Source organism: Anabrus simplex, chromosome 2 (assembly GCF_040414725.1).
Source record: "Anabrus simplex isolate iqAnaSimp1 chromosome 2, ASM4041472v1, whole genome shotgun sequence".
NCBI lineage: Eukaryota > Metazoa > Arthropoda > Insecta > Orthoptera > Tettigoniidae > Anabrus > Anabrus simplex.
Window position 1 is genome coordinate 323,361,290 of NC_090266.1, and position 24,807 is coordinate 323,386,096.

General features: G+C 37.8%; 1 protein-coding gene across 3 annotated transcripts in view; it reads left to right on the forward strand.

Annotated features, from left to right (window-relative positions):
- Ptp69D (Protein tyrosine phosphatase 69D) overlaps positions 1-24,807 on the forward strand; it is a 976,604-nt gene that overhangs the window by 368,045 nt on the left and 583,752 nt on the right. For all 3 annotated transcript variants that reach the window (XM_068226166.1, XM_068226167.1, XM_068226168.1), the window contains one exon: positions 24,311-24,648. In XM_068226166.1, coding sequence (XP_068082267.1) covers positions 24,311-24,648 — 338 coding nt within the window. The remainder of the gene's footprint in view (positions 1-24,310; positions 24,649-24,807) is intronic.

The window sequence follows — 24,807 nt, forward strand, 5'->3', positions numbered from 1 at the left end:
TTTGATATGTTATGTATGTGTGTCGGCATACATTGTATATTTATAAAATATTTTTGATTCTCAAGATAGATTTTATCAAGCTGAGAGAAATATTGAGTCATGTAAAATTTTGGATCATTTGATACTTTTTTCTTTTTTTTTCTTTTCATATATTTGTTTATTTTACTAAACAGATTTTCCTCCAAAAACTGATGTTACACTTCGCCTTGCTTTATTTGTAGCTTTTAGGTGACCTCACCATGTTCATATTAGTTATATGTTCCCCATCATTCCAGGGTGTATGTATTTTTAGGGCATTATTTTATCATAGTTTGAACTAAGCACGTCTGAGAGTGGCTGGTTAGTCTCGGGCAGATTACCTTGATGGTAGAAATGGGGACAATTTGGTGTGACAAATTCGAGGCCACAGCTGCGTCTGAAGTTGGTTTCAGTAGTACTGGCCTTTCCTCTTTTGCCCTTTTTATCTGCCCTGCTTTAGGGAGCCCTTGTTCTTCCCTTCTGATTTTAACAGTATTAGTTTGAAATTTGCATGATATAGAGTTTTTTAAATTTCTTTACACAGTTGATTCAATGTTTTCTTTAGCCAACTTCCTTATTCCTTAAAGGCATAGAATTCTTCCATTCCTTTTTTCTGTGATCAATTAATGAAGAAAGCTTTTGGTGGTGATCACATAATGGTGATAGCAAAGCTGAACATGCATAGGATTTCACAACTAAAAGAAGGAGGAATAGTAATTGTTACCGTGTTTTGGTGGATCAGCAGAGGCGAAAGAAGGTGCGGGCTGGAATGGGTCTAACTAAAAGTCTGAAAGATGAATTTAAAATTTAAATAAAGGTTATATTTTGAACTGATAACAAGATTTAACAATTTTCACTAGGTGAAATAACAAAGAGAAATCAGGTACAATGCAACTTTACAAACGAAAGCATAAGTTAAAGGGTTTTTACAATTCTGGGCTACGAGCCCCAAAGTTTAACAATTTCTGAGCTCTCAGCTCACAACCACAAATTACCAAAGGGCAGAAAACCCTTAATTACCTGGAGCGTTTGCTCCCACCTCGTAATGTCAAGCCTCCTAGAGGCACCGTTCAAAATACCAGAAAGAGCTGACCCGCTCTCAATCGTCCAAGCCCATTAAAGGCAATAACAGCTTATTACACTTAACTGCCATCAAGGCTCAACTACTGGGCCTTCTCAGGAAGGAAAACAAAAACGGGTTAAATTAATGGCCCAAAATACAAGATTGAATGGAGGCGAGTACTTGCACTCCTACATGAAAGCTTGTTAAAACCTAAGTGGCGCTAAGCCGATACACAGGGGTTATTCCCACGCTATATAGGTGACTTGTATAAGAAAATTGTAACACATTAGGAAAGATTAGAAAATCAGTTACAAAAACATAGTCACCTCAAGTTGAAATGAAGGGGAGCTCGAGAGGGTAAAGCACTCTCTATACCCGATTTAAATTTAAAGTAATAAGAAAATGTTTACATAAGCCGGCACTAAGTTACATTTTTAAACAGGTAGGATACTTTGAAAAGGTTTCGAACCTTCCCCGGGGGTTAAACTGCTGACCAAGAAATAAATAAAGATGTTAAGAGGCCATTACCTTTGCTGAAGACTTCTGCTGCTCGAAGGAAGAGGCGCAACCTGCCCCCTGCTATACTTCCATACACTAAGCCAGATGTTGTTGATGTGGCCATGAGACGAGAAAATCAGCAGTTTTTATACCCTCATGCAAAATTCGAGACCTTTCATGAATAATTAAGACACACCCACAGATGTTTATTGGTCACCTAAAGTTACAGATCAAAAATTGAGGAAGAAGGACACGATTGGTCCAAAATTAATTAAAGAAATTCGGAATTGGCTAAGTTCAAAACTGGCGGAAAGAAAAATTAATATTGCCAACCCATAGATGAAAGAATGAAATTTAGTTATAGGAAAACTTATGAGTATAAAATATCTTCAAGAAACGTTCCATCACTTTGCACCAGGGTGCATGATCATAGTTTTTGGTAGAGACATCTGTAAGAGACTGTCCACGCTTCTTGATAATTGGTAAACAAAAACAATTCGAAATTAACACAGTGATATCTTCAGATAAACGGTCGAATTAATTCAGTTTTAAAGTTCAGAGTTTCAGCTGTAGAGGAGTAATTTGAGGCGGAAAATTCAAATGTGTGGCATATAGGTGTACCAACTGGTACAATAATAATAATAATAATAATAATAATAATAATAATAATAATAATAATAATAATATCAAACAATGGGCTGAAGAAAGTAATATGAAGGTTAATGGAGGCAAATCAACTGTTTCAACTTTTACAAACAGGAGCTTTAAAACTGAATTTGAATATACTTTGGATGAGGTAGTTATCCCAAAAGATGGCAAGTGCAAATACTTAGGTGTGAGATTTGAAAGTAATTTGCACTGGAAGGGTCATGTTAATGACATTGTTGGGAAAGCATACAGATCGTTACATGTCTTAATGAGGCTACCTAAAGGATGCAATAAAGAATTAAAAGAAAAAAGTTACTTAAGTATGGTTCGTCCATTATTGGAATATGCAAACAGTGTTTGGGATCCTCACCAAGAATACCTAATAAAAGAAATAGATAGTGTGCAGAGGAAAGCAGCAAGATTTGTAACAGGGGATTTCAGGAGAAAGAGTAGTGTATTAGAAATGTTAAAGGAACTTGGGTGGGAAACTTTAAGTAAGAGAAGGGAGAAAACTAGACTAGACTTAAAGGATAATATAGAGCCTATACAAGAGAAGCAGCATGGGGAGATATTCGTGAGAGGCTTCAGTTGGAAAATAATTATATCGACAGGACAGACCACAAATATAAAATTAGAAGGAATTTTAGCAGAAGCGACTGGGGTAAATTTTCATTCATTGGGAAGGGTGTGAAGGATTGGAACAGTTTACCAGGGATAGTGTTTGATCCTTTTCCAAAATCTGTACAGATATTCAAGAAGAGAATAAACAGCAACAGAGAAAATAAATGAAGTGTTCAAGGGCATTCGACCAGTGCAGGTTATTGTAAATAAAAAAATGTGTGTGAATAAATTAATTCCATCCCCTGTTCTAAGGAGTTTGGACAGCCAAAGTAGGGGGACTGCCTGTAGGGGTGAAGTACAGTGGGGACTTCGAGGGCCCTGGGACTGCTACGGTAGCTGTGAAGGCCCTTCAGGAACTCTGGAAAGTGGTGGCAAAAGGGGCTCTGATTAAGACGCAGCAGGTCGTTATGCTACTTAGGTTCCAGAATGGGTAAATAAATAAGTAAATAAATGCAATGTCAATTTTAATTTTATACCAGTTGTATAGTATCATTTGAAGTAATTCCACATACTGTATATCAGTTGACTATATTTGTAAGTAGTACAGGAGATATAAGTAGAATTTTGAAAACAATATAAATTTATTAAGGATGAGCTGTGTGTTTAATAGAAAAAATTGTTAGCATAATTTGTATAATATTTTATTATAGGACTATGTGTAAGTAGGGTAGCATCCTGCTTTATCAATTTACCGAGCTGAGAACATTTTAAGCAATCCTTGGACCTATGGGAGTAACGGAGTTCCACTCCCATTTGACAGGCAAGGGACACCTTGGAAACAACTTGGTGAATGAAATGGAATTCGATGGGGAGCTATCAATATTAATGGGGCTTATGGAAGAAAGAAAGTAGAACTGGCTGAGTCAGTAAAGAGGATGCATCTGGATGTGCTACGAGTAAGTGATATTTGGGTAAGGGGAGATAACGAGGAAGAGATAGGAGATTATAAAGTGTACTTGACGAGTGTTAGAAAGGGAAGGGCAGAGTATGGGGTAGGGCTCTTTATCAGGAATACCATTGCACGCAACAGTATTTCTGTCAGGCACGCAAATGAGCGAATGATGTAGGTAGATTTGGCAGTTGGAGGAATTAGGACGAGAATTATCTCGGTGTATTCACCATGTGAGGGTGCCAATGAGCATGAAGTTGACAAGTTTTATGAAGCATTGAGTGACATCGTGGTCAGGGTCAACAACTAAGATACAATAGTGATAATGGGCGATTTCAGTGTGAGATTTGGAAATAGAACTGAAAGATACGAAAGGGTGATTGGTAAATGTAGGGGGAAATATGGAAGCTAGTAGGAATTGGAAGCGTTTGCTGGACTTCTGTGCTAGTATGGGTTTAGCAGTGACGAATACATTCTTCAAGCATAAAGCTAATCACCGCTACACATGGGAGGCTAGGGGTACCAGATCCATAATAGACTATATCTTAAACGACTTCGAATTCAGGAAATCTGTTAGGAATGTACGAGTTTTCCGGGTTTTTTTTTGATGACACAGATCACTATCTTATCTGTAGTGAACTAAGTATCTCTAGGCCTAGGGTAGAGAAAGTGAAATCTGTCTGCAAACAGATAAGGGTAGAAAATCTCCAGGACCAGGAAATTAGACAGAAGTACATGGATATGATTAGTGAGAAGTTTCGAACAGTAGACAGTAAGCAGGTTCAGGATATAGAAAGAGAATGGGTAGCATACAGGGATGCTGTTGTAGAAACAGCAAGGGAATGCCTAGGAACAACTGTGTGTATAGATGGGAAAAGGCGAACATCTTGGTGGAATGATGAAGTGAGAGAGAGCAGCTCTTAAACGTAAAAAGAAGGCTTATCAGAAGTGGCTCCATACAAGGGCCGAGGTAGACAGGGATTTGTACGTAGATGAAAGAAACAGACCAAAACAAATAGTTGTTGAATCCAAAAAGAAGTCATAGGAAAATTTTGGTAATAACGTGGAAAGGCTAGGTCATGCAGCAGGAAAACCTTTCTGGACAGTAATAAAGAATCTTAGAAAGGGAAGGAAAAAGGAAATGAACAGTGTTTTGAGTAATTCAGGTGAACTCATAATAGATCCCAGGGAATCACTGGACAGGTGGAGGGAATATTTTGAACATCTTTTCAATGTAAAAGGAAATCTTCATGGTGTTGCAAACAGCCAAGCTCATGGGGAGGAGGAAAATGATGTTGGTGAAGTTACGCTTGAGGAAGTGGAAAGGATGGTAAATAAACTCCATTGTCATAAGGCAGCAGGAATAGATGAAACTAGACCTGAAATTGTGAAGTATAGTGGGAAGGAGGGATGAAATGGCTTTATAGAGTAGTAAAATTAGCATGGAGTGTTGGTAAGGTACCTTCAGATTGGACAAAAGCAGTAATTGCACCTATCTATAACCAAGGGAACAGGAAGGATTGGAACAACTATCGAGGTATCTCATTGACAAGTATACCAATGAAAGTATTTACTGGCATCTTGGAAGGGAGGGTGCGATCAGTAGTTGAGAGGAAGTTGGATGAAAACCAGTGTGGTTTGAGACCACAGAGAGGCTGTCAGGATCAGATTTTCAGTATGTGCCAGGTAATTGAAAAATGCTACGAGAGGAATAGGCAGTTGTGTTTATGTTTCGTAGATCTAGAGAAAGCATATGACGGGGTACCGAAGGAAAAGATGTTCACTATACTGGGTGACTATGGAATTAAAGGTAGTTTATTAAAATCAATCAAAGGCATTTATGTTGACAATTGGGCTTCAGTGAGAATTGATGGTAGAATGAGTTCTTGGTTCAGGTTACTTACAGGGGTTAGACAAGGTTGTAATCTTTCACCTTTGCTGTTCGTAGTTTACATGGATCATCTGCTGAAAGGTATAAAATGGCAGGGAGGGATTCAGTTAGGTGGAAATGTAGTAAGCAGTTTGGCCTATGCTGATGACTTGGTCTTAATGGCAGACTGTGTCGAAAGACTGCAGTCTAATATCTTGGAACTTGAAAATAGGTACAATGAGTATGGTATGAAAATTAGCCTCTTGGAGAGTAAATTGATGTCAGTAGGTAAGAAATTCAATAGAATTGTATGTCAGATTGGTGATACAAAGCTAGAACAGGTAGATAATTTCAAGTATTTAGGTTGTGTGTTCTCCCAGGATGGTAATATAGTAAGTGAGATTGAATCAAGGTGTAGTAAAGCTAATGCAGTGAGCTCGCAGTTGTGATCAACAGTATTCTGTAAGAAGGAAGTCAGCTCTCAGACAAAACTATCTTTACATCGGTCTGTTTGCAGAACAACTTTGCTTTATGGGAAAGAAAGTTGGGTGGACTCAGGATACCTTATTCATAAGTTAGAAGTAACAGAAATGAAGGTAGCGAGAATGATTGCTGGTACAAACAGGTGGGAACAATGGCGGGAGGGTGTTCAGAATGAGGAGATAAAGGCTAATTTTAGATTGAACTTGATGGATGAAGCTGTACGCATAAACTGGCTTTGGTGGTGGGGTCATGTGAGGCGAATGGAGGAGGATAGGTTACCTAGGAGAATAATTGACTCTGTTTTGGAGGGTAAGAGAAGTAGAGTGAGTCCAAGACGACGATGGTTAGACTCAGTTTCTAATGATTTAAAGATAAGAGGTATAGAACTAAATGAGGTCACAGCACTAGTTGCAAATAGAGGGTTGTGGCAATGTTTAGTAAAAATGCACCGAGGCTTGCAGACTGTATGCTGAAAGGGATAACAGTCTATAATGATAATGTTTTGTGATGTTTGTTGAATTCTATCTCCTCTTGTCTTTTTAACCAATGTTCTTAAAAATTTCATTTCTACTGCTTGAATCTTAATATCTTGTCTCTTATTAGTTACCAGCGTTTCTAGTCCATATGTTACAATTGGTATGAAATACTGTTTATATAATGTTAATTTCGTTCTCCTGGGTGCTTTGTCATCCCATAAAAGCTCTTTGACTTGATGTACCTTTACTTACTCTGTTATTAATTTCAGGGTTGATTTCATTACTTCCATTAATAATGCCACCCAGATATGTAAACTGTTGTACATTCTCTAACCGTTCTGCGTCTTTGTTCACTTGGCTTCTCTTTTACTCTTTTCCACAATGTATGACTACTACAGTTTTATTTTTACTAATTATCATTCCACACTCCTTGAGATTTTCATTCCAAATGTCCAGTCTCCTTTGTACGTCCTTTATCGGGCCGGTGACCTTCAATGTTAGGCAGCTTAAAACCATCATCATCATCATCATCACATCCTTTTCTCCCTTTCCCCAAATCACCACATCATCTATATTGGACTAAATTGGACTATATTGGACTAAAAGTTTTGATGCACAGGAAGTGCTAGTTACGGGAGTTAGACTGGGATGTAATCTTTCACCCTAATTGCTCATTGTTAACTGAAAGGTAAAAAAATGATAAGAATTCAGTTCGTTGAAAATTTAGTATTCGGTTTTGCTTATGCCAGCTACTTGGTCTTAAAGGCAGAATGTATTGAAAGCTAATATTTGGAGCATGAAAAGAATTGCAACAAGTTTAACCCATCACCATAGATCGCTTTGCAGGCCACCTAACTAAAACTAAAAGTTTTGAATTGCTACTGTAAAAATGACGCGTGATGATTTGGGTATTTGTATGTAAACAGATCAGCAAGATTAGATTATTATGTATTTGTTATGAGCGTATCACTTTCATTCTAACACACAGAGCGTATCACCTTCATTCTAACACACAGTAAAATGAAATCTGAAGACCTTTACACGTCCAGAGTGTAAATAATAGATCAATAAAGGTTGATGGTACAGCCAAAGCATGTTAAAACTTTTAATTATTGTATTTATCTGCTGAAAAATAGTGTATGATGTTGAGTGTCACTATAGGTCACCACAGCAATTTTAATTAATATGTATTTGCTCAATTTGTGTGATTTAGGCTGATGATGACAATTGAAAATGTCGAAACCGGTACCACTAATGAATAAATGTTGTAGATGACATCTTACACAACTTGTAATTTGTATTGAAAAGGTTGAACCTTACTAAAAACTTATCTCTGTAACTAAAGCAAGCACCAATAACAAATGACGTGCAACATCCACATAATTTCTCCACTGAAACTAGCATTTCCCTGCTGCATAGAATTTAACTTCAATTTTTTTCAAAATATGTCTTTGTAGAGAAAAGAAGGCTCTTTTATTTTATGTAGATCAGGTTAAAAAATATTGTATTTTGAGTATGAAATTCACTATTTAGAATTGAGGACACTTGAAGTTTTGATGCAAACATTATTGATAGGTAGCATTTAATTTCTTTGATTCTTAGAGAAAACAAATGAAGTTAATTCACTTTATATACTGCCGTCTGGTAGGAAGAACCTTTCGTCATTCGTTTATCATATAACCTTGATCTAATTATGTATTTTTGTTCAGATATTTTATTTTTCTGAGTGTGTTGAAAGATCAGGTCAGATTTATGCTGAGCCCTTAATAAAACTTTGAAAACTATGCTGTTAGCTTCCCCTTTCAAGAGATGCATACAGTAGTTATAGCAGTCCAAACCTGAGAGAGGATTTACAGTCAAAATGAGAGGTACTATTCAGTCTAGCTGACGCAAGGTTGTAACTTGGTCTTTAGTTTGTGAGTTTTGCTGTGGCTTCTACAAGTAAACAGAATAAAAAAATTACAGAATGATTAGACAAGGATCTTGGTGATGGTAGATCAAATCTCTATTCTGGTGAGTTGAGTTCAGGTGATGTGCCAAACCTTGAACTTCCGGACAAAATTGAATGCAGTGTTGGAGGCCATGAACGTGTGGTTGCTGAGGCAGAGGGAGGGATAACTAATACATCATTTGGATGGAAGGGAATGGAAGTTACAATAGTAACAGAGAAAATTTCATAGAAAATTTTGGTCCTCAGAACCATGCAATAAATATTAGCGGATGTACAGAAAAAAGTTTTTAATGACAGTATTTTTGACATGGGAGCTAGTCCATATGATAGTATGAGAAATAATTTTGTTTGCCAAACTGTAAGTAAAAAAATTTCTTCCTCTTCCATGATGATCTTGAGTGTAGAAATGGAAACCCCACTACAGTAGACAAAATTTGTCATTTTAACTCTTTTAATGTTAATGGGAATTGTTAAGAAGCCTACATTTCTCTTTTTCTATATTAAAAAAAAAAGCCACATTTGCAACTCCATTTTTGTTTCTATTATTTCAGTGGTCAGATTTATGGTCATTTGCAGATATTTACATTTCAGTAACCGTGAAAACATGTAAACTCTGCAAAAAATTTTCCTGTAGTGCAGTATTTAAATAACAAGTTTTAGCCTCTTCATTTACCCTCACAAAATATGACAATACAAGAATCTCTCCCATTAAGGAGAAGCAGCATGTCCTAGTAGACAGTATATTCCAATAAAGCTTATAAATTTTAATAAAAGCTTTTCAATTGTCTACACCTTCATTTGGCTATCTATGGCCTTTTATAACTTACACAGGAAATCGGATAATTTTGGAACCCTATATTTCGGCAGGAGATGACTCCAAAACTTCACCAGTTGTAATGGGTCTTGTACAATATTTGCTAGGGAAGGGTTACCCATTGTCAATGGATAACTTCTATTACTCTCAAATACAATAAATAGTTGTGTTGGTATATGTCTCAAATGGAAAGGTGTCCCAAAATTAGTGAAAGAAAAGAACTTGAAAAAAGGCTAAATTATTGCCCAGCATTCCAGGCTGATTTCAATTCTAGAATGGAATGACAAAAAAAATTGCTACGTTTTCTACTTATTGTGATGTTACTTTGTAAGTAACAAAGAGAGATATCAAAAAGAGAAACAAACAAAAAAAATAATACCCAGCCTATTCTGGACTAAAACATCAATAGGTCTAAAAGGCCAGCTACTTCAACCATTCTTTGTAGAGGGGAAGAAAATGACAAAGTGGTATATAGAAGTATTTTTACGGCTGCTGAATGTCATTATTTGGAACAGCATGTTTATCTAGGGAGAATTCCACCCAAACTAAGTAGAACCGTATGGAGTTTCATGTTGATGAAAGCTTTATTAACAGAACTTGGAAATGATATGAAAAAGAAGGTCCCTTGGATGTCGTTCAACAGATACTGCAGTGCTACAGCTAGGTAAGACATTTTTCTGAAAGATTACCTCGAAGGCAAAACAAAGCCTGGCCTAGTAAAAGATGTGTGTTGCTACAAAAGTAAAAAGAACAAAAAGAGACTGTGTTTTGGTGCCCTGATGGTGAAACTAGATTTTATCGACAAATTTGACCATTATCGGTCCTTAATTGGTCCATATTGACTCATAACAATAATGTACAACGAGTGATTGTTTAGTCCGCCCTGTCAATATATTATCATTATTTGATTCTTGACAATGTTTCACACGTACCTGTTTCGGGAGCCTTAACTCCCTTCATCAGAGCTTTCTATATCAATATTAATCTTCCCCAAATCCAAAGGTCTAACATCACTATGTTTTACATTAAACATTGCGATCTATAATATTACCTCTTGCCCATATATATACACTGTTCATTTAAATTTGACAATAAGATAGTTGATTTTTAATGGGCCTACACTTAAATGCCAACAATAATTCAAATCGTGACAAGAATCAGTTTATCTGTGGCTGACTCAGCTAGTGAATCCATCTAAGTTTATGATACTTATTTGTAAGAGTTGTACAATATAGAAGGAATATTTCAACTTTTCACGAGTGTTGTAAAGTGTTCTAGTATGTGTGAATGTGTTACATTACAACAGACATTAACAAGAAATGAATGGTGTATATATATATATATATGGATTAGATTTAATATTATAGATAGCAATGTTTAATGCAAAACAGAGTGATGTTAGATCTTGGGATTTGGGGAAGATTGATATTGATGTAGAAAGCGCTGATGAAGGGAGTTAAAGATCCCGAAACATGTACATGTGAAAAGTTGTTAAACATCAAATATTGATAATATATTGACGGGGCGGACTAAAGAATTCCCACCGGGCGAGTTGGCCGTGCGGTTAGGGGCGTGCGGCTGTTAGCTTGCATCCGGGAGATAGTGGGTTCGAATCCCACTGTCGGCAGCCCTGAAAATGGTCTTCCGTGGTTTCCCACTTCCACACCAGGTAAATGCTGGGGCTGTACCATAATTAAGGCCACGACCGCTTCCTTCCAACTCCTAGGCCTTTCCTATCCCATCGTCGCCATAAGATCTATCTGTGTCAGTGTGACGTAAAACCACTAGCAAAAAAAAAAAAAAATATATATTTGAAATAAACAATCGCCCGTTGTACATTATTGCTAAATTTTTATGTTGAAGGGTGGTTCAAAATCTACCACCCCACATTCAACTTAAGGCATGCCTACTGTTAATTTATGTCTATCGTAAAACTCCATACATTTAATTTAGCATATCGTCAGCTTTCTTTTAAAACCTTGTAAATCAGAAATAAATTTTGCAGGAGAGACAAAAATGTTTTCAGTGAAATATCTTTGTTTTCTTTTTGTAGGTTTTGAGGTTTACTTGTATGTCCATATATGTAAACATACAAACAAGGTCAGTGTTGATATATATTTCAATAAAATATGAACTTTCATGTTTCTTAATTTTACATTTCTGAGCTATTGTAGTATTTAGAAAGCTTTTCAAGTAAAATTGATTTTGAATTTTTTCTCTTTTTTTTTCACTGGCTTCGGGCCCTGTTGACCATAATGTCAACAGGTTTTGCAAGGTATGTTAGATTGAGACCTTCATTTATTAGAAAAGATTTTGCCATTTTACTAGGAACTCTGTCAGCGCTAGTAACTCCCCTCTCAGCCAACGAGCACTAATATTTGGTCTTCTTGAATCGCCTAGGCTGCAGTTGGCTCTTTCAAGGTGCCGTACTTAGTATCATTATATAGTGACAGAAAGTTGATATTGCTATGGTTTACTGTTGTGTTCTACAGTGTAATACTGTTTACAAGTGTCTTTCCATTAGTTTGTCATGTTATGGTCTTCTAAGCTAGAGTGCGAGTGGAGATAAATAGCCATGGGATACTGTGTTTTATGACAGTCACCTCCGTACAGGCCATGAAGGCCTTTGGAGGAGTGGCAGGTAAAGGCTTCCACCATTGTTAACCGCGGCACATAATGGGGTAGAGTGGTTAGCTCTACGCCCGGCCGCCTTTGCCCCCAGGAATTAACCTGGTACTCATTTTTTGTGTAGGCTGAGTGAACCGGGCCATATGCACCTCCGGGACTGGAAATCTCACTTCTTAAATTTTACGACTTCCTGGCGGGGATTCGAATCCACGTCCTTCCGGGCGAACCGAGCACGCCTTTACCGCCTCGGCCAGGCGGCCCCTATACTGTGTTTTATGGCAAAGGAAATCTCTGCCTGCTTATGAGTTTGTCCAAAATGTGCTCTGTTCACACTTCCCAGCAAATCAACCCAAAAGTGCTACGTTGACACCTGTACAAAAGAAAACGTTACTGGGTTTACGTCCCAGAGACTATTAGAACAGCGAAGCTTAGTTGGTGATGAGGAGCCTTTGGTTCTCTTATTGACAGTATGACTATTTGACCTGAAGTTCAGTAGTTACATGCAGGAGTTTCTGTTATCGGTGCAGTGGATATGGTTTGATTAGAGAAATAATGTGGCAAAGAGAGTGATGTTGCCACACGGCTTACATGCTACGTCTTACAAGGGTTGGCATTTCATTTTGTAATTCCTGTGCACTTCTTCTTCACTGACATGCATCAGGGTCTGATTTAAAAAAACTTACACTGAAAGGCATTACTTACACTGAAAGGCATTGCTGAAATAGACGATGATGGTTTCACAGTTATTGGAATAGTGACAGTTAACCATGCAACAAAAGATAGAATGTTCTCCGGACTTTGCCAGGCAAATTCACTTCCAGATTATTAATTTTGTCATATGAATATTGTTGTATAATTATGAACGTGAGGAGTCTTTCTTGATGTAAGACTTACATTGCTCAATGATGGAAAGTCCATCAGTCAAAGTACATCACAATGCTTTTCAAACTGCAGAAAGGTGAAGTGTGGAAGTCTTGTGTTTTTTTGACATCCTACACCTAGCAGTTGAAGGGTTTCTGGCAAAAACAACCAATGTCAGAAATATGAAATTTTCAGGTTAAACAATGAACTGTCTAAATTTGATTTAAAAAAAAAAAAAAAAAAAAAAAAAAACAGACAAAATTTAACTACATTTGTTCATATGAAAGAAACAGATTGTTGAAGATTTTTATGTTGGAAGTTTCAAACGGTCCTCATAAATATATGAAGAATATTCTGACTTTGGTTTTTTTTGCATGGAATTGCCACAGAAAAACATAATATTCCTTAAATTCAGCTTTTAATGCAATGTTTTTTTTCCTTACACATGTGTATTAAAGTCAGTGGCAATATTATCACAGTTTGTTGAACAAAAGTTTGATGGTCTGTGTTATAGATTTCTGGTAGTTTTTTTTACATCACATGGTATTGAAAATGGATTAAGAAAATAACACAGTAATATCATGGTTCACTGGAACGTTTTCACTCGGTGCATCCATCACTGTTATCATGTACATCAGTATAACACAATCAGCAGTACTCTCTCCCAGCTGTGTGTAGAACAGTCTACTTCGTGGATTATGAAGGAATGCATGCTATTATGTTTAGTATAGTTGAGCAAAATTCTTCTAACGAAATCACTAAAGCTCAATCCACCAATTCAATTCAATACAGTACAGATGATATTTAATATAGAAAATATTTTGACCCTAATAGGACCTTCTTCAACTGAATGATTAAGGCAGATTAAGAAGCTGAAATAACATATTAAACATCACTGAATACTCATTTATTTCCAACATACTGATATTGGTTAACAAATCCTAACACTAACATGCTAAAATGACATAATTCAACAATATATTAAAATATAGGATAATGACATCTTCATACATGCAGTATAAAACCTGAAATATAGATCCTGAAACAACAAGAACGTTGGCCGTCCAATTAGGGGCACGCAACAGTGAGCTTGCGTTCGGGAGATAATGGGTTCGAACCGCACTGTCAATAGATCAATCACCACTGATCTGCATTTAGAGCAGTCGCCCAGGTGGCAGATACCTGTTGCTAGCCCTAAAGATGGTTTATCTGTGGCTTCCCATTTTCACACCAGGCAAATGCTGGTGCTGTGACCGCAACACCTTAACAGAGCATTAATTTTCCACATGCTATGTACTTTTTTCACTTCAGATAATTTTTCATCACTAACAAAATGTTCAAATATTGTTAGTGGTTCGGAATTATCTCCAAGTTAGCATGAATCCCACTATTGCTGTTAAAATCAAATCTGTTGCACGGCCTTCCAGACGTAACCCAGTCTGTCTGAACATCTTCAATTTCTTCACATTCGCATTTGTCATCGTGGAATTCATCACTCGATTCGGAAGAATAATTGTCACTTTCGTTTTCACTTTCATCGCAAAGCAAGAGCATTCGTTCAATATCACTGTGAAATTATTTTGTTTGTTTACACTTGGGGGTTACAGCGTGGAAGCCATATTGCTTCAACTGCTGATCACACTTATAAGCTATACATTTCATTTTTGTTCCGTACTGAAGTGCAATTATAAGAAATAAATTGACAAGAGGGTCTACCTTTCCAGTACAATATATCAAGTAAGTGATATTACATCTGTCTTGGAACTAGTTTCAGCCACTTAGTGGCCATCTTCAGCCAAATAAAAATTAAACAGATTATGTGATAACTAAAACATATGTAACCGGGCGAGTTGGCCGTGCGCGTAGAGGCGCGTGGCTGTGAGCTTGCATCCGGGAGATAGTAGGTTCGAATCCCACTATCGGCAGCCCTGAAAATGGTTTTCCGTGGTTTCCCATTTTCACACCAGGCAAATGCTGGGGCTGTACCTTAATTAAGGTCACGGCCGCTTCCTTCCAACTCCTAGGTCTTTCCTCTCCCATCGTCGCCGTAAGACCTATCTGTGTCGGTGCGACGTAAAGCCCCTAGCACCGGGCTGAGTGGCTCAGACGGTTAAGCGCTGGCCTTCTGGCCCCAACTTGGCAGGTTCGATCCTGGCTCAGTCCGGTGGTATTTGAAGGTGCTCAAATACGTCAGCCTCGTGTCGGTAGATTTACTGGCACGTAAAAAGAACTCCTGCGGGACTAAATTCCGGCACCTCGGCGTCTCCGAAAACCGTAAAAGAGTAGTTAGTGGGACGTAAAACAAATAACATTTAAGTCCCTAGCAAAAACAAAAAACAAAAAAACATATGTATAACAGACAAAGACAATGTTGCAGGAATAATAATATTATAACATTAAATTACAAATAATAACAAAATTTATGGTTATGATCTTGTCATGACATGATGTCTTTCAATTCATTTAGGACGTCAGGCAAAGAAGTAAATCTAGAAATGTTAGCCAGATTTAGGAATGAATAAACATACAGAAAATAAATTAAAAAGGAGAAAAATTATTTATGAGACTCACCTCTAATGTCTGATGTAGAACAAGCACTGACTTGCTGGAGGAAGCATGCAGGCCATGGAACAAAGGAGTGGGTAGGGAACAAGCACTGACTTCTTGTAGGAGGCAGGCAATGTAAACAAAGGAGCAGATTGGGAAGGGAAGGGAGGAGAGAAGAGGTGTCTAAGGTGAGATTGAAGGATGTGGAAAGAAAGACTGCTGCTGAGAGGGGAATTTAAAGAGATTATAAAAGGAAGAATTCTTTTTAACTGAGACATAATTACTAAAGAATTAAAAGGTCAAATAAAATGTTTGATTTCTGTGAAATTTCACTTAGATTGAACTTAGGATTGAAAAACTGTTTCAGATGGATAAAACAATTTTCCGTAATATTGAGCAGGGGACCTTTTCGTATAACTTTGAGAATTTTCATGTCTTGGTTGATATTAGTGGACTTACGGTTAGTATCATCCATGTGCTGTCCCATGGCCAAAAATCTGTTATATTTCAGGGCATTAACATGCTCTAAGTATCTTGTATGGAAGCTCCTACCTGTTTGACCGACATAAGATGCGTTACAATTATTCCAATTGAGTCTATAAACACCTGACTTGGTAAACTTATTGCTATGATTAATAGAATTGGTATTGTGTAAAATATCTGTGTTACTGTTACAAGTATGGAAGGCTATTTTGACATTATGCTTTTTAAATATGTTTGTGTTTTGATAGGCTTGTATATTATTAAATGTAAAAGTAGATAAAATATGGTGAGATTTTTCTTTTTTTTAAGGTTGTTGAAGGCTGGTGTTTATGTTTATTGATGATTTTCTCTATAGAAGAGCTGTTGTAGCCATTAAATTTAGCTATGCTCTGAATAGTGTTTAATTAGTTTTTAAGTTCTTTCTTAGCCAGCGGGATGCTAAAAGTGTGGTGTACTATACTGTGTTGTGCTGCACATTTATGGGCATGTGGGTGTATGGAATATTGATGGATTGTGTTTTTGCATTGGTTTTCTAAAAATCTTGTAAGCTCAATGAACCTGGTTTTCTGTTTTATCGTTCTCTTATTTTAGTGTAAACTTGATAAGTGGGTCAATGTGATTTAGGTTGGATAGTGTGGATGGCATCAGCTGCCCTTTTGTTCATGAACACAAGAGTGTCGTCCACATATTTTGTCCAAAAAAATAATATTACTAAAGATGTTATTATTCTATAAATGGTTTTGAATAACAGTTATTTCACATTTCACAATACCATTTATGAGCAAAATGGGTTAGGTATGTAATCGCTGGCATCAGGCATCCTAGCTGAAATCTATCTTTATCATTTAGAACACACCAAAATTAATAATAATATCTTTAATAATATTATTTTTTGGACAAGATATGTGCATGACACTCTTGTGTTCATGAACGAAAGGGCAGCTGATGCCATCCACACTATCCAACCTAAATCACATTGACCCACTTATCAAGTTTACACTAAAATAAGAGAACGATAAAACAGAAAACCAGGTTCATTGAGCTTACAAGATTTTTAGAAAACCAATGCAAACTGCCAACACAATCCATCAATATTCCATACACCCACATGCCCATAAATGTGCAGCACAACACAGTATAGTACACCACACTTTTAGCATCCCGCTGGCTAAGAAAGAACTTAAAAACTAATTAAACACTATTCAGAGCATAGCTAAATTTAATGGCTACAACAGCTCCTCTATAGAGAAAATCATCAATAAACATAAACACCAGCCTTCAACAACCTTAAAAAAAAGAAAAATCTCACCATATTTTATCTACTTTTACATTTAATAATATACAAGCCTATCAAAACACAAACATATTTAAAAAGCATAATGTCAAAATAGCCTTCCATACTTGTAACAGTAACACAGATATTTTACACAATATCAATTCTATTAATCATAGCAATAAGTTTACCAAGTCAGGTGTTTATAGACTCAATTGGAATAATTGTAACGCATCTTATGTCGGTCAAACAGGTAGGAGCTTCCATACAAGATACTTAGAGCATGTTAATGCCCTGAAATATAACAGATTTTTGGCCATGGGACAGCACATGGATGATACTAACCGTAAGTCCACTAATATCAACCAAGACATGAAAATTCTCAAAGTTATACAAAAAGGTCCCCTGCTCAATATTACGGAAAATTGTTTTATCCATCTGAAACAGTTTTTCAATCCTAAGTTCAATCTAAGTGAAATTTCACAGAAATCAAACATTTTATTTGACCTTTTAATTCTTTAGTAATTATGTCTCAGTTAAAAAGAATTCTTCCTTTTATAATCTCTTTAAATTCCCCTCTCAGCAGCAGTCTTTCTTTCCACATCCTTCAATCTCACCTTAGACACCTCTTCTCTCCTCCCTTCCCTTCCCAATCTGCTCCTTTGTTTACATTGCCTGCCTCCTACAAGAAGTCAGTGCTTGTTCCCTACCAACTCCTTTGTTCCATGGCCTGCATGCTTCCTCCAGCAAGTCAGTGCTTGTTCTACATCAGACATTAGAGGTGAGTCTCATAAATAATTTTTCTCCTTTTTAATTTATTTTCTGTATGTTTATTCATTCCTAAATCTGGCTAACATTTCTAGATTTACTTCTTTGCCTGACGTCCTAAATGAATTGAAAGACATCATGTCATGACAAGATCATAACCATAAATTTTGTTATTATTTGTAATTTAATGTTATAATGTTGTTATTCCTGCAACATTGTCTTTGTCTGTTATACATATATTTTAGTTATCACATAATCTGTTTAATTTTTATTTGGCTGAAGATGGCCACTATGTGGCTGAAACTAGCTCCAAGACAGATGTAATATCACTTACTCAATATATTGTATGTATTTCTCATATTATGCTGATCACACGGTAAACATGTGCACGGTCACATGAACTTTACATGGATTACAACATTCCATTGAAATAAAATGTAGTTCTCTGTTGCAAAATAAGGCCAATAGATGCCAGAAGTGACTATAAATTTCTGACGCTTGTAAGCTGTTGACGCAATCTGTAATAAACACATCAACTTGGATGACACTTATAAGTGGTTGGTGCTGGGAAGGGGCTAATTAAGGGTACAGTTGCTTCCTTCCCACTCCTTGCCGTTTCATGTCCCATCATTTCCGTAAGACTTATCTTCATCAGTGCGAAGTAAAGCCATTTGAACAAAGCCAATAATCTTTAAAACGCGTCAGCTTTTAAAAATTCTAATAAAAATACTGGACACACAAAAACTAAACGTAATTAAAAATAGTCCACAAGTAATCAAGTCATCTTAAAGTTCACTGGAACATCTATCCTGAGTAATGTGAGTTAAATATAGATTGATTGATTGATTGATTGATTGATTGATTGATTGATTGATTGATTGATTGATTGATTGATTGATTGATTGATTGATTGATTGATTGATTGATTGATTGATTGATTGATTGATTGATTGATTGATTGATGGTGAAGTTGGGGCTCTTGGCCCTCTCTTACACTTAACGACTGTAGTGATACATCTTTGGGAACAGAACTTACGGGTTCATAATAATATATCGTCGCAGCCGGGACAAAACCTCCTATGTGAAATATTTTATCTTAGAACTTTGGTCGGTAAGGTTCCATCATCTAAGGTGCAATACTATGTGAATATTGCCAAGGCATTCTCGCTCTTCATAATGTGTGTGCTGCGGTCAGTATATCTCCAAAAATGTTATCACATAGGAGGTTTTGTCCTGGCAACGATGATATAGTAAGTAATAATTTACACAATAATGCATTACACTTTTCTAAATCACAAATTAGTCAGCTGCATTCAGCAGGTAGTCTCGGCATGCAGTCTGGAATTTAAATAATGAGGTGGTAGTTCTGACAGACAGGCAGGGAACTCCAATATCTGGAACCAGTCACAACAAAAGAATTGTTATACTCAGAAGATCGGTGAACAGCAGTAGAAAGGGAGAAACCAGAGCAGCTGTTACTGCTGTGAAAGGAGGGCAAATACTTAAACTGTGATGAAATGTATAGTGGTCTGCCTTCAGTGAGCAGTCGGTATATCTGTATCAGGATGGGATACTTCGTTGTTTTTCAGGTTTCAACCATGAAATAGGGTGATAGTATGGGGTGCCGTGTATCTGAACGCATACTGCAAATAAATCTAAGGCAATAATTAAGCAGTCGCTGAAGTTTCGAAGTCTGTTCTTTTGTTCCTTCTACAAGAATAAATATCACAGTAGTCGAGGGTGGAAAACACTAATGATGGTATGAGATTGACTCTCACATTACAAGGCAAAGTATTGCTGTTTCTTTTAAGAGAATGAATTATTCAAAATATTATTTTACAAATACTTTTAATATATTCAGACCAATTTAAAGTTTTGCTCGTTGTCACTCCAAGATTTCTCACAGTTTGGCTGAATGGAATAACTCCTCCATTCAATATAACAGGAGGAATAGTTTTGTATCATAGTGTGGTCAAAAGATTTTGAAAGCCAATAACGATTGCTTGAGTCTTAGAGGGGTTAAGGAGGAGGGAGTTTTTCAAGGAGTAAGCATTAAGTTGAATTCTGCACTGATAATAATTTAGTCCTTGCCAATACTTGGTTCAAATACCACAAACGACGGCTGTATACGTGGACGAGACCTGGAGACACTGGAAGGTATCAAATAGACTTCATTATGATTAGGCAGAGATTCAGAAACCAGGTGTTGGATTGCAAAACTTTCCCAGGAGCAGACGTGAACTCTGACCACAACTTGTTGGTCATGAAATGCCATCTGAAGTTGAAGAAATTGAAGAAAGGAAAGAATGCAAAAAGATGGGATCTAGACAGGTTGAAAGAAAAGAGTGTGAGGGATTGTTTCAAGGAACGTGTTGCACAAGGTCTAAATGAAAAGGCTGAAGGAAACACTATAGAAGAAGAGTGGAGAGTCATGAAAAATGAAGTCAGTAGGGCTGCTGAAGAAATGTTAGGAAGGAAGAAAAGATCAACTAAGAATCAGTGGATAACTCAGGAAATACTAGACCTGATTGATGAACGACGAAAATACAAGAATGCTAGAAATGAAGAGGGCAGAAAAGAATACAGGCGATTAAAGAATGAAGTGGATAGAAAGTGCAAGATAGCTAAGGAAGAATGGCTGAAGGAGAAGTGCAAGGATGTCGAAGGCTGTATGGTCCTGGGAAAGATAGATGCTGCATAGAGGAAAATCAAGGAAACCTTTGGAGAAAGGAAATCTAGGTGTATGAATAGTAAGAGCTCAGATGGAAAGCCGAAGTGATCCCTCACCAGGTTTAATATATATACTTACGGGTTTCGGTGATGGATTTGGTAATGAGTGCTTTTGTGCCCTTCAGGACTTGCTTCGCCTTCCACACGAGGCCACGTTCATGGTAGTGGTTAAATTTAGCTATTATGGGGTGACTGCCTGTAGTTACCACTTCAGCTACTCATCATTGCGGCCGCCCAATCCTATAGCATCGGTCAAAGCTTTCCATTGGAAAGTCCATGTTCAACTTCGTTCAGAAACTTTCCCCCAATTTCTTGTAGATATCCTCCCACGGTTCCTCAGAGACTCCATTGATTACGAGGCAATTCCTATGGCTGTACTGCTCTCCTTCATCAAAGAGCTATTCTTGATGGTTGAGCTGCCATGCTAACTTGTGCAGCTCTTTTCTTAGTACAGTAAGTTTGGAGGAGATGGCACCTCGGAAATCATGGAAATCCTGACTATGCGAGTTTAGGGACTCTTCCCTGGGGTTGGCAGTGCTGGTTAACAACTGAAGGCACGCCTCAAAGTCCTTCATGGTTGCTTCAAATGCATTAATACACTTATTCACCTTCTGGACGGATATAGCTGTTGATATTATATGTTCAAACACGAACCACAGTTGTACAAGTTAACTTAGCACACACTTGCAGGTTAAATATGTTACCAGTTATGTGGCTTCTGTTAGATTTAGACAGAGCAGTCCTATGCAAATGTTACAGTCGTTGCCATGACATGATGATACAGTGCAGTTTATTGACCATCCTTCCCACTTCCTCTAGCGTAATGTCACTAACATCGTTGTCCTCCTTCAAATGAACTTGGTTGTTTGTGATCTCATCAGAAATATTTCCTTCTACATTGAGAGGATTTTTGAAATACTTCTTCCACCTGTCCTGTGATTCCCTGTGCTCTACTATGAGTTCATCTGATTTGCCTGAAAGATTATACATTTTCTTTTTCCCTCACTTCCTAAGATTCTTTATTACTATCCAGAAAGGTTTCCCTGCTGCTTGACCACGCTTTTCCAGTTGTTATCAAAGTTTTCTTGCAACTTCTTGTTGGATTCAGCAATTATTTATTTCTCTCTGTTTGTTTCATCTACATACAATTCCCTGTCTCATCTATCCTTATTTAGTTTTTTTTGGGGGGGTTTTTACGTCGCACCGACACAGATAGGTCTTATGGCGATGATGGGATAGGAATGGCCTAGGAGTTGGAAGGAAGCGGCCTTGACCTTAATTAAGGTACAGCCCCAGCATTTGCCTGGTGCAAAAATGGGAAACCACAGAAAACCATCTTCAGGGCTGCCGATAGTGGGATTCGAACCTACTACCTCCCGGATGCAAGCTCACAGCCGCGCGCCTCTATGGGCATGGCCAACTCGCCCAGTCCTTATTTAGTGCCATTTCTGATACACCTTCTTATGTTTACAACCTGCACTCAGTTCATCATTCCACCAAGATATTTACTTTACCCCAACTTCAAACACAGTTGTTCCTAGGAATTCCCTTGCTGTTTCAATTATGGCATCCCTGTATGGCACCCAGTCTGTTTCTATATCCTGAACCTGCTGACTCTTTTGTTTGGAACTTTTCACAGATCATATCCATGTACACTTCTGTTTAATTTTGTCGCCCTGGAGATTATCTACCCTTATTCAATGCAAATAGATGTCACTTTCTCTGTCCTAGGCCTAGATATACTTAGTTCACTACAAATTAGATAGTGGTCTGCATCATCGAAAATCCCTGGAATACATGCTCATTCCTAACAGATTTCCTGAATTCAAAGTTGATTATGATATATTACGTGTCTGGTGGCCCTACCCTCCTGCATGTAGTGGTGAATAGCCTGAAGCTTGAAGAATGTATTTATAACTGTTAAGCCCTTACTTGCACAGAAGTCCAGTAAACGCTTCCCATTCCTATTAGCTTCCATATCTTCCCCCACTTTTATCCATGACTTCCTCATATCTGTCAGTTCTCTTTCCAGCTCTCGCATTGAAATCACCCAGTAGGACTATCCTATCCTTACTGTTGACCCTGACTACAATGTCACTCAGTGCTTCATAAAACTTGTCAACTTCTTCCTCATCTGCACCCTTATGTGGTGAATACACTGATTTTTATGTGCCTAACTGAAACTATGTTGCGTGGAATAGTATTCCTGATGAACTACCGAGCTCGATAGTTGCAGTCGCTTAAGTGCGGCCAGTATCCAGTAATCTGGAGATAGTGGGTTCGAGCCCCACTGTCGGCAGCCCTGAAGATGGTTTTCCGTGGTTTCCCATTTTCACACCAGGCAAATGCCGGGGCTGTACCTTAATTAAGGCCACGGCCGCTTCCTTCCCATTCCTAGGCCTTTCCTGTCCCATTGTCGCCATAAGACCTATCTGTGTTGGTGTGACGTGAAGCAAAAAAAAAAAAAATCACTGAACTGTCATACCCCACACTCCGCCCTTCCCTTTTTAACACCTGTTAAGAACACTTTACACTTCCCTATCTCCTTTTCTCCTCTGACCTGAATATCATTAACTCTTGACTCATTCATCCTCGTCCTCTTACCCCGTGTGGATGGGGGACGCAGACGAAGAACACACCCACGGTATCTCCTGCCTGTCGTAAGAGGCAACTAAAAGGGGCGGCCAAGGGATGATGATATTAGAGCCGTGTGATTACTTGTGATTAGTACCATTACGAGCGGAACCCCATGGGTCGACATTACTTGTGACTAGTACCACCTTGCGAGGAACACCCTGGGTCTACATTACCTATGATAAGCACCACCACACAAGAAACACTGTGAGTGTACATTACCTGTGTTTAGTACTATTATGTGGGGCTGGTGATGTGCATTTTGGACCCCTGTAGATAAGTTATCATCCGAGTACTTTCAGCATTGTGAATAGGATCCACTGATCGTTTTTTGTTTCAAGATCATTTTTTCATTGTCATTAACTTTAGGCCCTTGTCAGTGGATACATTTTGAAATTTTAATTTCGTTCACCTCGTACCATTAGCGGTCGATCTAGCTGTTTGGCCCCCTTAAACAACAATCATCATCAACTCCTCGTTGCTGACTCAGCCAATCCTACTTCTTTCTGCATAAATCTCATTAATACTGATGGCTCCCCACTGAATTCCATCTTGTTCGCCAAGTTGTTTCCAAGGAGTCCCTCATGTGTCAAATTGAAGTGGGACTCTGCTACTCCCATTCTGTGAAGCAGGATTCTACCCTCCTTTCACATAGACCCAGTGATAATCTCTCCTCCAACGGGTTAGGAACCACCCAGTGGATTGTCCCACCTGAGCACGTGGAGGGCCATGACTCAGAATTTGTCCGAGGTATCTACTCATATTCCGTAGCAACTGGTATCCCAACTCTCACGGCCTCTACTAAGCTATTCAACAGTTGCCCATGGTTCACAGACTGCGATGTTACTCCAAAAACCGATGCTACAAACCATGAACTCAGGTTTAATGTGATAGTACTTAACTGTAAGAATGATTATATCCTTGACATCATGGTTTTATGAATGCTTTGTACGAGTTATGGAATGTTATATTATCATGTTATTTCCTGAATATTTTTTTACTGCATTGATTTTTGAGTAGGTTTACATTTTTTAATTGTGCTGTGTATATTGTAGGTGACCCTGATTGGTGAAGCTATATATAAGAACGAACGAGGAGAACTGAAGAACCTTGACTGGGATCGGAAGTCAACATCAGTCGATGAAAAGTCCCGCAGTGCACGTTTTAAATTCATACCACCAAACACAAATTATACAGTGCGTGTAGCTGCTGTAACTCGTTCCCGTACCAGTGGTGAGGAAGCTACTGGGCATTGTCGAATGCCTCCTACCATTCCAAGCAGAGACAAAATAGCTCACTTTTTCTGGGTAAAAGTGAAGGAACAAGAACATTGGATCTTCAAACTCCTTTTGCCTAGAATATCAGAAAGGAATGGACCCATTTGCTGTTACAGGTGAGTCTGTTGAGACATAATTTCAACTGCCATAATTGAGGTGGTCTTCGGAAGAACAACCTAACTCTAGTTGTATTATTCTTCGGTTTTTGTGTTTATTTCCTTCTTCACATATTAGTGAACATTCATGCCATGTAATAATTCACTGAACTAAATAGT